At 34.0% G+C, this 12,812-nt stretch overlaps 1 protein-coding gene across 5 annotated transcripts in view; it reads left to right on the top strand.

Annotated features, from left to right (window-relative positions):
• The window catches only part of LOC123309768, a 39,382-nt gene extending 29,476 nt beyond the window's left edge, over positions 1-9,906 (top strand). For 3 of the 5 annotated variants that reach the window (XM_044893020.1, XM_044893022.1, XM_044893021.1), the window contains 3 exons: positions 1,271-1,668; positions 6,697-7,060; positions 9,084-9,906. In XM_044893020.1, coding sequence (XP_044748955.1) covers positions 1,279-1,668; positions 6,697-7,060; positions 9,084-9,283 — 954 coding nt within the window. In that variant the 5' untranslated portion in view covers positions 1,271-1,278 and the 3' untranslated portion in view covers positions 9,284-9,906. The remainder of the gene's footprint in view (positions 1-1,270; positions 1,669-6,696; positions 7,061-9,083) is intronic. The other 2 variants (XM_044893025.1, XM_044893023.1) reach the window with 1 other exon arrangement.
• The last annotated feature ends 2,906 nt before the right edge of the window (positions 9,907-12,812 follow it).

Below are 12,812 nucleotides of genomic sequence, written 5' to 3' on the forward strand. Positions count from 1 at the left end.
ATTGTAGTAATCAAGCAGGGAGAAAGAGGGAGAATGGAAACGTTCGATTTCATGGCCTGGAAATTCGAAATAATTAAAAGAATAAAACCTTCAAGATAGGTCTTCTTCACCTCTAACACTCCTTGTTGAATTGGTAGCCTATAGTGTAATCTCGATATTCTAAGCTCTTCCGTTCTGGAGAATGCGTTTTATAAATACGAAAAACTAGTGATCACGTCAAAAACATCGAAATGGTACAAAGAAAATTCATACGCTGGATAGCTTTCAAGAAAAATATTCCTCTTTGTAGTTTAAATTATTCAAGTTTACAGCAGGAGCTAGGATTAAACTCATTAGAAAACAGAAGGAGAAATTTTGATTTAATGTTTATATATAAAATTTTGAATAATTACACAGATTGTAAATATCTCTTAGAGAGGATAAGATTGAATTGTTGCACTATAAATTTCAGGAACCGAGAACTGTTCAAAATACGATTTTGTCCAACCAATTATAGTTTTAATAATCCGATAGATAGAGCATTAAGAGAGGCGAATGCTAGAGATGTTGATTTGTTTTCACTGTCTATTTTTTCGATGAAAAGATACTTGGAAAGGAATCAAGTTTATTAATGTGCATATAATAAGATTTGAGTAAAAACTCATGTAAACCTTTCTGGTATTTGGTTCTTTTTTTTTTTTTTTTAAATCAGATATTGTATAATTTATTTTGTAAAATGGCAAGGCCGTATGAATAAATAAATAAATAAATCGTCACTTGATTTTGCGCAAATATCAAATAGCAGTTGAGATGGTACAGCATTGTCCAGATAGAGTGTTTCAAACATATACAACTCTTCTCCAGAAAAAATTGCATGGTTGTTGAGTTGAATAGTAGCAATTATAATGAGCATTCACAAGGAAATATACGGAGAAGAGGAAATGGATTCTGAAAGAAAAATATTATAAACATCAGATATAACTCATTGTTATTGCTTTCTAATAAAATATAGTTTTTCAAACTATCCCATCTCAATAAGATCGTTATAAAAATGTTTGTTGAATAAATATCTTTTCAAATGAGATGAAATGACGTCATAGTTTCCTGGACATCATCAATCTCTAATTGATTTCGCAGTCTATATCTAATAGGAATCCTAAACAAAGCTTCTCATAGCTGTTGTTGTTGAGAATCTTCTTTACTTTGATTTATTATACCATTGAGTTGTATACTCAAAGACAATACGCATAATATCAGATGAGTTTACAAAAATTCAACGTGTAATTTTTAGTTCCAGCCATGCCAACCAAAATGCAGATGGAATACGGAACTTACACCAACATATCCCCCCTCAGCCAACGGATATCATCCCTCTCCCTATCTTCCAAAGAAATAGACAGTCAACACTACGCCACAAACCACAGGTATTCACATGACCCTTACAGAGAATTCATCTACAAAAATAGCCAAGAAAGGCGAAGACTATCCTCTACTGGCGAAGGCAGTGGAGATTCTAGTACAACCACGTCTGGCAGCAGCAGTTACGGTGAAAAAGAAGACGGGAGTGAGGGGAGAACTGAAAGTGAAGAAACTGACGAGAGGGAAGAAGAAAGGAAGCCTCTGGAAGGCCATATAACCCTTGTGGAAAGACAGAAGGTTGAAGCATTTTTCAAAGGCTTGAAAACAGAGGTGAGAGATTCCATTTATTTTTTATATTATTTCATTTTTTTTATATTATTTTATTTTTTTTATATTATTTTATTTTTTTTATATTATTTTTTTTATATTATTTTATTTTTTTATATTATTTTTTTTATGACTTGCACGTTTTGCGGAAGTTCACGAGTTGTCAACTATTTATCAAACGCACGTTTCCGAATGAAGACGTTTATGGTGGCGAAAAAAAAAAGGAAATAATTATTTTTCCTCAATTCAGGATTCAGATAATATTCGGGATCATCACAATTCCTGCTGATTTTTTTATTAATGAAACGAATTTGTTGAAAATATATTCTCTTCATTCATACACAAAAACTGTAAGAGTTTCAGTTGTTTTGTAATATATTCAGTGAATACTTATATGTATTTGGCAGGTTATTATAGAACTCCATCTACATCTTGATTGGGAAAATTTTGCTACGTTATTAACCCCAATTTATAATCGATTTATGGTTGAAAGCCACATCGGGACTCTGTCCAATATCCTCATCCTTTCCTTGTCGGAAGAATATGAGATAACAAACTAAATATAGCCTCTAAAACGGTTCTCAATAGCACGTAATTTATCATGCTTCGAACTCGCTATCAGACATAATAACGAAGGGTGTGATGTGGGTTCTCCCAGTTCAATAATACAAGATATCGAAAACCAATATAAATATTGTTTGTGAAGCTAACACTGCTCCCAACGTTTGGTTGTTACCTGTGAACGTTTTATGTGCTATATTTGTTGAATTAGATAAATAGAAATAGTTTATTCGATAGGATAGCGTTCGATAGGGAGAATGTTCGAATGACTATATTTTACCCTGAGTATGAATGAGCTTTACTCAAATCAATATGAAGAACGAATAATTTTTTTTCGATATAACTAACAAAGAATATTTAGGGGAAAAATTACAATTCGATACCTCCAGAATCCATTACAGGTGGAGATTTCACTGGACAAAGTACATGATCAAATTCTTAAAAACTGTTGGATCGACTCGAATCCAATCTTCAATAGACGCATAGTTTTTATATTGAGAGATTCAGTTCTTGAATGAGGATTAACAAGAGATTATACTCCTCCACAAAATAGAACTCCAGAAATTTTGAGACTGTCTCATATGATTTTTAGTAAGTAGAATCCATCTCAAAAACTGTCGAGAATCTAGTTGTTGCATGATTCGACAAGTACTCAAAGCCTCTCACCGGTAGACACACTCAGAAACCGATCTTGTGCAGGAGTGGTAGATCTTGGTCGTCCACTTCTCGGTCTTTTGGTCAGGTTTCAAGTTTCTCGATATCATTGGACCATAACTGATCCAAAATTCTTGAAAACGAAAATGACAAGAACGTATTCAAACGGGGAGCAAAAAAAAAACATTTAGATGTAAGAAAGTAAACATTGAATTTCTGATAAATAAACATTTGGTGGACATGAATCGACAACTTTTGAAACGGTCACAAAACTTCTGAACCTTCGTTTTTCTGGAGTATCATACTTTCCAATAGATGTATGTATTTTTGATTTTTTTTCGAAAATTCTTATTGAATCAAAAGGAAAGTTGTAGGGCTTTTAGATACACCTCTGAAAAATAATAATAATAATAATAATATAGTTTATTCTGTGAAATACAGGTATAAACAGTAATCACGGAGGCGTGAGCCTGTACATGATCGATTTATTCAATTCAGAAATGGAACTAAATCCGAGATTCCGATAAATTTAACTCCTGTGTGGAATTTTTGTGTTTGAGTATTCACTTTACATCATTGGATAGCTTTATATCACAATTTCAGTGCAGTTTACGGCCTTATGTACCCTTTTATTAAACGAAGATTAAATTCTTAATACACGTTTAAGCTGAGAATTCCTATGAAATAAAGATGGTAAGAATTTAATCTTTGCGAAACAGTGCATAAGGCCATTAATCTGCTTCTTGTCCTATTGTGCATTCGATCATTGTCGTGACTAATATCGGATATTGTTATCGCTGCTATATTGAGTGCCACCCACATCGTATATGTCGCAAAAATGATAAAGCGATTATATTGACAAACAAACTGAGTAACCATGATTTGATTGCAATGACCCTGTTGGATATCGTGAGTGAGGTGAACAGGAAAGACCATGGATGTTACACGAATACGATTTTTATCAAGGAATTGTCCAAATATGCAGTGTGGCCCAAATAAAAATCCAACAAATTTCAAATCAAATGCCAAATGTGTTTTTAAGTGTAAGCATGTAGTGAAAAACCACCTGATGTTGAACAGAGATACTTTTAACGTTTAGAAATGTACAAAAGGTGATTTGAACATCCTGTTGATTAAAATTAGTTCAAAAACTAGACCACTTAAAGCAATCCACCTATCATTTCCAACGAGTTGATTATTTGAGTGTGAATACCCGAAACAAAGGAATAAAGGGTCATTCGCTCCAGAGTCAAGATCTAGAACCTAATGACTTATTTCTTCATACTCTGTGCTAAGACTCAGAGGAGATCCCTTGTATGCCAGACATAAATGAAAGAGAACACTGTTTAGATGACGATGTGGAAGAAAGAAAACTACTTGAATATTAATCATTAGTGAACAAAGAAGCTCGCATTAATCACACGCCTAAGTTAATAATGAAACTTGACCAAGAAATCAGATAGAGGTAAATGAGATCGACACAAATATTTCGGTTTACTAATTCGCACGCTCCACAAACTCCCGAAGAGCAAGAGCTCTTTGTGACGTGGCAGTAATGGTTGGAATATCCCATGACTTTTCATGTATAAATAAATGAGGAATCCGTGATAGCTGATAATCGCTCATTCACATCCTTCACAGTTTTACGTTTCGATGTTTTCCGCGTGTTAGTTCCTCATATTGTTCTCACAGGGATGTCAGAGTTCAGTCGCTAGTTCAGATATTGCTTAACATACATCATGGCATGCTCATTTGGGTATCAAGAAGAAACAATCTATGTTTAAAGTTTTCCCTCGGAAGAATAAACTATTGTAACGATACTTGATTGTTTTATATAAAAATCAAGCCTCGTTTTAAATGTCCGTTTCCCTGAATTTTCCAGTTGTAGCAATGCAACACCGTCTGATGGAGATTTCAGTAAGAATCTGAAACAAAAAAAAAGTGTCTTTCTGCATTCGGCGTTGTTTTTCCGTCCACAAAAACAACGTGGATTGCAGATAACCACAGTTTCCTTACCGATAAAGAGATAACCGCCACCGAGAATATTTCCTCTGGGGAGAATATTCGAGAATTTTTGGATGCAATTTTGATCACATGACCGTCCACATGTGGGAAAAGTGATAAATAGAGCCGCACCACCAGACGATCGTGATTCTTTCTTTATTCGTGATTCTTGATTCCTTATTCACTGTTCGACAGTCATTCATTCTTTATTCTCGATTCAGATTCATTATTCTTAATTCATGATCGATTGTGCGACAGTTATTCATCATTTCATCCATCCTTTATTCGGCATTTGATTTCACTTTTAATTTTTCTAAATTCGAAGATCCTACGATCTGTTTCTTTTTCTTTTCTCTAAGTGGTGGTGTGACCGTACCGGAACCAACTGTTAGTCTTTTCTTGATACCGCATACTTCGTGATTCAAAGTTGCATTCTTTTATTTGTTTAACTGTGTTAATCCTTATTATTAATCCCCCTGTTTAACACAGGTTCTCTGGTGAACCAAGACCAATCGACGGAAGTCTCGAAGTCATTCCGCTGGTAATGCTTGGCGTGTAAATCCAAGGTTGCCATGGAAAGACCACAGTAAACTATCCCGACCTACCCCTGTTGTGATCCGTTTAGATTTCCCGTTTACCGCAGACTTCTGTCGCCTGGCTATCTGGTGACGGAAACCAATCGGCAGAGGTCTCGAAGTCTTTCTGCTGGTAATGCTTGGCGTGTACACCCAAGGTTGCCACGGAGAGACCACGATAAACTACCCCGTTATCTTTCATTGATACCTGATATTTTGACTGAGTATAATTAATTTGAATATTGTTTAATGCATTAATTTCACTGTGTTGAGTTTGAATTTCTGATCACCGTGACATATTTATTATTGCATTTCTGTTTTCCTCATTTTGAATTGGGTCATCAGCTGTATATATTTCTTGACTTGGAAATCATTTTATGGTTCACTGTAATTTAGATTATTGTAATAAATTCGGTTTTAAAGTACTTGTAATCGCTACCACCTTAGATAACCCCGAACGCTGTCTCCGACTAGTAGGTACCTGGGTGGGTTTGCTATTCCTCCCTATTGAAAGAATAGCTGGCGCTCGAGATTAAAACCTTTTTGCAAACTACACCCGTAACACTATTTTTGAGTTGATGATACCTAGTTGGGGAGCCCAAAAGGGGAATTCTAGATTTACTCGATCGTGTCAGATTAATAAGGGGAGAACAAAAATGAGTTTTTGTTGAATTATCTCTTCTCTTGAGCATCAAATCATTTTCGCATTCATTATGGAAGTTGTAGTACCTAAAATCATCTACAAATTTCGTCCGAAGCAATTTCTTCTACGTCCAAACGTTTTTCAAATACATGGCGATGAATATAGGTACATTAGATTGGGATTCTAGATTGACCTTGACCTTTCGAATGTATCATAAGCTTCTCGCACTCATCACCCTCTAGCTCGAAAACGGTTAAAAGTATCTAAAATAGGTTCAGACAAAAGTTGTATAGAATTTTATTATCTACAACTTTCATAATGAATACAGAAACGATTAGATGTACAGAAAGGGGGATATTTGAAAAAATGCATTGTTATCATCTTCAAACTATCTGATTAAAAAAACCCTCAGATTAGTGTCAGATTAATGGGTCAAGACGTCTACAACACCAGGATTAACCATCTGTATGAAAATCTGACACGCTAGAATATGTTACTTTTTTTTTGGGCTTAATTGGGTTGAAAAATGTCGAAAAAAAAAAATGATGTTGGTTGTTTTTTCATTGTGAGATTACTGATAATTTCTCTTTCTAGGTGTACGTCAGTGAATCTCTCGCCAACCTGTACACGAAGAAACCCCTGGACGCCGACTGGCAATTAAAATACACGGGCATCCCCGTCGTGATCTTGGACATTGGAGAATCGCGAGCCAGGGACAAGCGGAAAATCCAGATAGCTCTGGCGGAACGGGGGACCAGTTTCATGCTCTGGAGCGACACAATCGACAACTTGTCCGATTACAAAGTATCGGCCAAGTCGTTCCACACCATGTGCTATTCCCAGGATCATTCCATGCAAGTTGGATTCAGTTTTGATACGGCCCCTGCCGCCCACGACCTATGGACGCATATCGAGAATCTGACTGCGTGTCCGGAAAATATATCCCTGTCCATGCCGGGTAAGACGAAGTGTATATGTCAGAGTTTTAACTGAAAGAAGTTTCTCGAAACTTTCTACGGGTTTTCTCTGCAGACATCTGAAACACGAGAAATGAAGATAATTTTCTATTTTTTAAATCTTTTAAATTTTTGCATTTTTTTTCATTTTCTTCTTTTTTCATTTTCCTTCTCAATGGACGTATGGTTTATTGGTCACTACATCAGCCAATTATTTTTGAATTATAACTTAATCAATTCAACAGAGTAGCTTGGAAATATGTAGCGGGACAGAATCCTCAAAATTATTGTAAAACAAGTAAAATCATGGTTTTTCAAAACTTTTCTTCGATTTACTAGGTTTGGGATTCAATCGGCAATAATGCTCGCTTACATTAGGCCAGAATTCCCAAAGACACCATAAAAATGTATGCTACCTTTTAACCGAATGAATTGGCCCCTCTCCAGATCAAAATTGTATTCAACGTGTGTAGTCTGCTCTGTCATTGCAATTACACCGCTTACCTGAGCCACCGCAGACAATACGGCATCTCGTCAATGCTTTGATGTATATTTGGCGATTTGGCACATTCCACAAATATTTTTACAGTAGATCCTTGAGGTCAGAAGGAACGCTTTTTTCCTATAGTATTTTAAGTATTTATGTTGAGCTGTCCCTTCCTTAGAAAAACAAAATTAACTTCAGAACAACTAGCTAAATCGGTCACACTACACTAATGTGGATCTTTTGAACAGAGTTGCATTCAGCCAAAGTATGCAGTTTTCCAAACATCAGAGATATTTTTTATTTTGGAATATCAAATAACTCGAAAACGGCGCATTATACGAGAAAATATGGATAATACTTTCATTTTAAAAAACGTTCAAATATTTAATTTAAATTAGTTTCCGACTTAGTTTCAAGAGTTGGGTTTTTGATTTTTTGATAATTTTATGGTATATAATGAGAAAACTGGTGACGTCGGCGATATCTTTGTGTTCGAAAAAGATTAATCAAATAAATGAAGAACTATATTCCGAAATTCATTTTATTCGTCACTGTTTGTGGGAACTAAAAATAACATTTTTTTATGGTTTTTCAACAGCCTGTATCTTTCAAACCGAGATGATTCGAAAAAAATGGTAAAGGAAAAAAGTGTTTCTTTTGACCTTAAGAATCTACTGTTGAAATATTTGTACGAGTCAAAGTCTCACCCTCTATGTATATTATTACATGTACGCAAATTATCTACTTCAATTTTTAACCAGTGTATTTTTGATTGAATAAGTATTTGGCGAACTTCTTAATACGAATTTTCAGACCTCATAGTTTTCTTTGTACGTATTCACGGGTGTAGCCAGGGGGGGGGGGTTTGGGGGTTCAAACCCCCCCCCGAAATAATATAGGTACATAATATTAGTTTCAAAGAGTCTCACTTTATATGTCAAAATCAGAAAAATTTCATTTCAAACCCCCCCCGAAACTCAACCCTGGCTACGCCTATGTACGTATTGATCTAATATCTAATGCTATTCATATTCGTTTTCGAACCATCAAATTCATGCAGCTTATTGCCATTCTTCCGATGTAAGCTGCATGATCGAATATCACAAGAAGATTCTATTTCTGAACCTAACAATTTTACCTAGAACGATCAACTACGTCGAAATATTATCGGTGCAGGAAATTCAAGGTTATCAGTTTGTTTTCCTTGAGTCATCGCTTTTCCATTATGCATTCGTTGCAGAGGAAATATTGCGAAAAATACAGACAAGTAATCGAATATTGAGGAATTGATTTGATATTTAGGTCGCTTATACCAAGTACCACAATATTTACTTTAATGCGCTTTCAATAACAAGCAAAAAGTATACCATTCGAATTCATAAAATTTCTTGTTTAATTTATTATCGAAATAAGCCACTGATTGGGCGAAAATTAAATAATATAAACTTATAAGAATATCAGACCATTCGAGCAGCGAAAATTATAGTTAATCTTTCGATTAATCCGTTCATGTGGTTAATTTTCCATTCATATTCCAGGGAAGAAGAAAAAGAAGGATAAAAAGAAGAAGCACAAGCCAGAGCCGTTACCGCCAAAAACACACATATCGACTCCATGTTTTTTCAACCACATAACCTCTGTGGACGTTGTTGATGCAAGAAGATACTACTCCCTGAAGGAATACCTACCCAATGCTACAGAACTCAATTCCAGAATTCATGAAGTGGAAGAAATTTGAATTTCGACCATTTCTCTGGAAGAAATTATCGAAAGTATTCAATTTGAAGTTCTCTCTTCATCTGTATAATATTTCAGACATAGAGGACTCATTTCTATTTTATTTTTGTATTAATTTCACATTCGTAGAAATGTTTTGTTCTGTTATTTTTATGCCATAATTTTTTATGGAATTTCTTTTACCTTCAAGTGAGAGTGTATTGACTGAAATAACTTAAGGTATTATCATTTCCTCTTAAGATACTTTTAGTGTAGATATATGTTACGCTTTTTTATGAATATTGATTTGACCATCCAGTTTTCTTGTGAGAATAATTTGTATGAAAACTAAAACGAAATATTTATATTATTCATACAGAATGCTTGATCAGAACTGAAAATCTCTCAAATTTCTGGTTGTTCCGACTCTTAATTGGTTTAGCATTTTGGTTGATGAGATTTTCACAACAGTTTGAAAACCCAAATCTTTCCCAATTATTCATGTGCAAAGATGTAATTATAAATTAATCTGTGATATAATTCAATATCAATTATCGAAGCATTATAAGTTAAACTTTCATGTTCTGATTCTAATGTAAATAGAAATATTACTTTTATCATCATGGAAATATATGTAGTGTTCCATACCATAGTTTTATTCACTACCCATAATAAATTTTTTATGAATTTATAAGTCAAATAAATTCAGTTATTATTCACTCAGGAAAATAATAACGTCTCTAGTAAAGAAAACATAGTCGAATGTAGGTAATTCTGATTTTGTATGGTTTTCCAGAAAAAATCCTATGGCCTATTCGAATATAAAGTGAAAAGTTCACTGAAAACCAATTTATTTAAACCCTGGGATTAAGAATCGATGCTAAAACATCGATGCCGAACAAAATTGATGCAGAAAATATCGTCGAATCTATTTAAATTTAACAGAAACTCCCTAAAAAAAATTACTCAGTTGGTAAAGATTTGAACGTGTTTATTTTGATTTGATTTTTATGTTGAAACTATATGTGGCCTATACTTGATTCAAATCCATCCAATTGAACTAAGTTTTTAACACTACACTTGTTTTCGCTATCAGGTAGGCGAAGGTAAGATTTTTGTTGTTGAATTCCCTATTCCATTTCATAGAATCTTCAATAATTTCATTTTTTTCTTATTCAAGCCGATTGCTTAAGGAGAGGATTCAGTTTACTTTGAATTAAATTTCTTCAATGAGACTCATTTTTATTTTGAGTGATTTGCTCATTAACAAAACATTGACTGTAACAGTTGAGTGAGATAATGAAAAATCTTGGTTATTTGCACGTCTTCTTGATAGCAAGAACCTTTTATGGTTTATGGAATTGCATTGTATTCGTATAAAAATACTGAACAACACGTTTACCGAATGTCTAATCAAATGTACTGTAATAAATCATTATTCACTTGCTAAAAAGGCATGAAAAAGTTTAATTCAAAATTTCATTAAGGTCTTAAATCCCTATTCTCTATCGAATTTTGTGGAACTCTTATATAGATAAGTATAAGTGGCTATGCCCGCCATCTTTGAAGGATGAATTTTTTACTTTACATACTTAATATTTTCAAGATGGCGATGTAATGGTGGGAGTTGAAAATGGAATTGTAGTCTATAGCCAGACATCCTAATATAAAAGACTCCCAATTTTTTTTAATAGGATATATATGAATAGGAAATATAAAAAGGAACCGAATTAATATTACTTTTTTATCCATAATTGATAATTGAGTACTTTACCATATTATAATCAGATTTTTTAGTATCTGCTCTTCAGAAGTAGGCAACAACCTTCCATTGCCTCAGAGCTTATAGGACCTTATGTTATGTTTCAGAGGCTTCTCGTGATCCAGATATTACATTCAGTATAAAATATTCAAGGAAGGTAGACTTTCAACGTATATTCTTTTTATTTCTTGAAATATATCCCGATATAGGTGATGGTCGAATCCTAAAGAACGACATCAATTTAAACTGGGATGAAAAATTTTTACCTAATAGTAGATTTCGGTGTTGTTTGGCAAAAAAATACGTAGGCATGTACTAGCAATACTGGAGAAACTGAAAGCTCCAAGCGTGCCAAATATGACTGGAACCAGAAAAAGAATCATAATTTAAATAGGAAGAAGATTAATATCAATTTTTGGCTTTCATGATATCGAAGGAAATTGGATGGAGATAAAAACAACTGAAGAAGGCGGCATTCAATGCTTTACATTCGATCGGCATGCCATCTCTGGAGATCAAGAACGTTAGGCTACAGTAATGGAATCAGAAATAAGAAGATTCCTTTAATTCAGGAAATATATTGGAATAGCTTTCAAATTTCAAAGTTTTTTCCGAACAACACATGCGGAACCGCAGGTAATGAGTGGAACACCCTGTATATTTTCGAAGATTTTCATAGAACTTGTTATTTAAAATTCGAGCACACTAAATTCAATGGGAAAAGACAGATAAATTACTTCACAGATAAAGAAAAGTGAAGGCCTTTTGGCCTTTTCAGATAATTCATTGTATCAATATAGGTAATTTAGTAAGAAATAAACGAGGAATTGACAGAAATAAATTGTAGGATTAGGAGTGATTCAAATGAAAACGACTTCGATTATTTACGTCCTGGAAGAAGTCTCATAACACTTTCTAAGGTAACGTTCAAATGCAACTGTCATGGTCAAAAATTAGCCAAAAACTGGAAGAACTCGAACCCCAAGAATAAAATTACTATAAAAAATCATTGCACTCATTCAGAAGAATAATCTCGAGCTTCTGCTACAAATTTAGTACTAAAGCATGCTATAAAAGGTGAGGTAGGTACCTGTATTAGAGAACTGCAAAGCTATTTCTCGTTTATACACATCATTTTCAGTACACTTAGTTTGCCAGAATTCGATAAAGTAAGGCCTAATGAAATGTCTAGAAATATGCAGCCTCAGATGAGTTATGAGTCATTTTTGGTACCTGACTACAAAGTGTCATAAATAACACTCTCGCCCCGGGTTTCATAAAGCTTGATCGGGGAATCAACGCTTGATTGACGAATAGACGTCAATTTGTTTTCGATCGATAATTCAGTAATGATCATTCAGAATATCATTCTCGCATCAAATTATGATGTTCATATGACCATTCATTTATTCTCAATTGCTACTTCTTCAATATATTCAGAAATGAAAAGGTTTCAGTGATTTCGTTTTAGAAATCGAGTGACTGTCAAATCGTTGATCGAAGAATCAAAGTTTGATGAAACCCGCTGTCGTTGTTTCAAATATATTCACTTGTTTACATATTTTATCCCAGCCTGTAGGTATGCCATAACTTTTTACAATTTCCCGCATTAGATAATTTTCAAACTGATTGATCGACTTAGTTTGACTTTGAGAATGGAAAAATAGTGCTTATAGTGGTAAAATTGATTTTTTCATTGAAGCATTTTTCAAGATACGAAAACGTGAGGGTGATCTTCAATATCCTTAAACTAAAAGGAAATTTTTGAATACATTGCACAAATCGAACT

This window comes from Coccinella septempunctata, chromosome 3 (assembly GCF_907165205.1).
Source record: "Coccinella septempunctata chromosome 3, icCocSept1.1, whole genome shotgun sequence".
Classification (NCBI taxonomy): Eukaryota; Metazoa; Arthropoda; class Insecta; order Coleoptera; family Coccinellidae; genus Coccinella; species Coccinella septempunctata.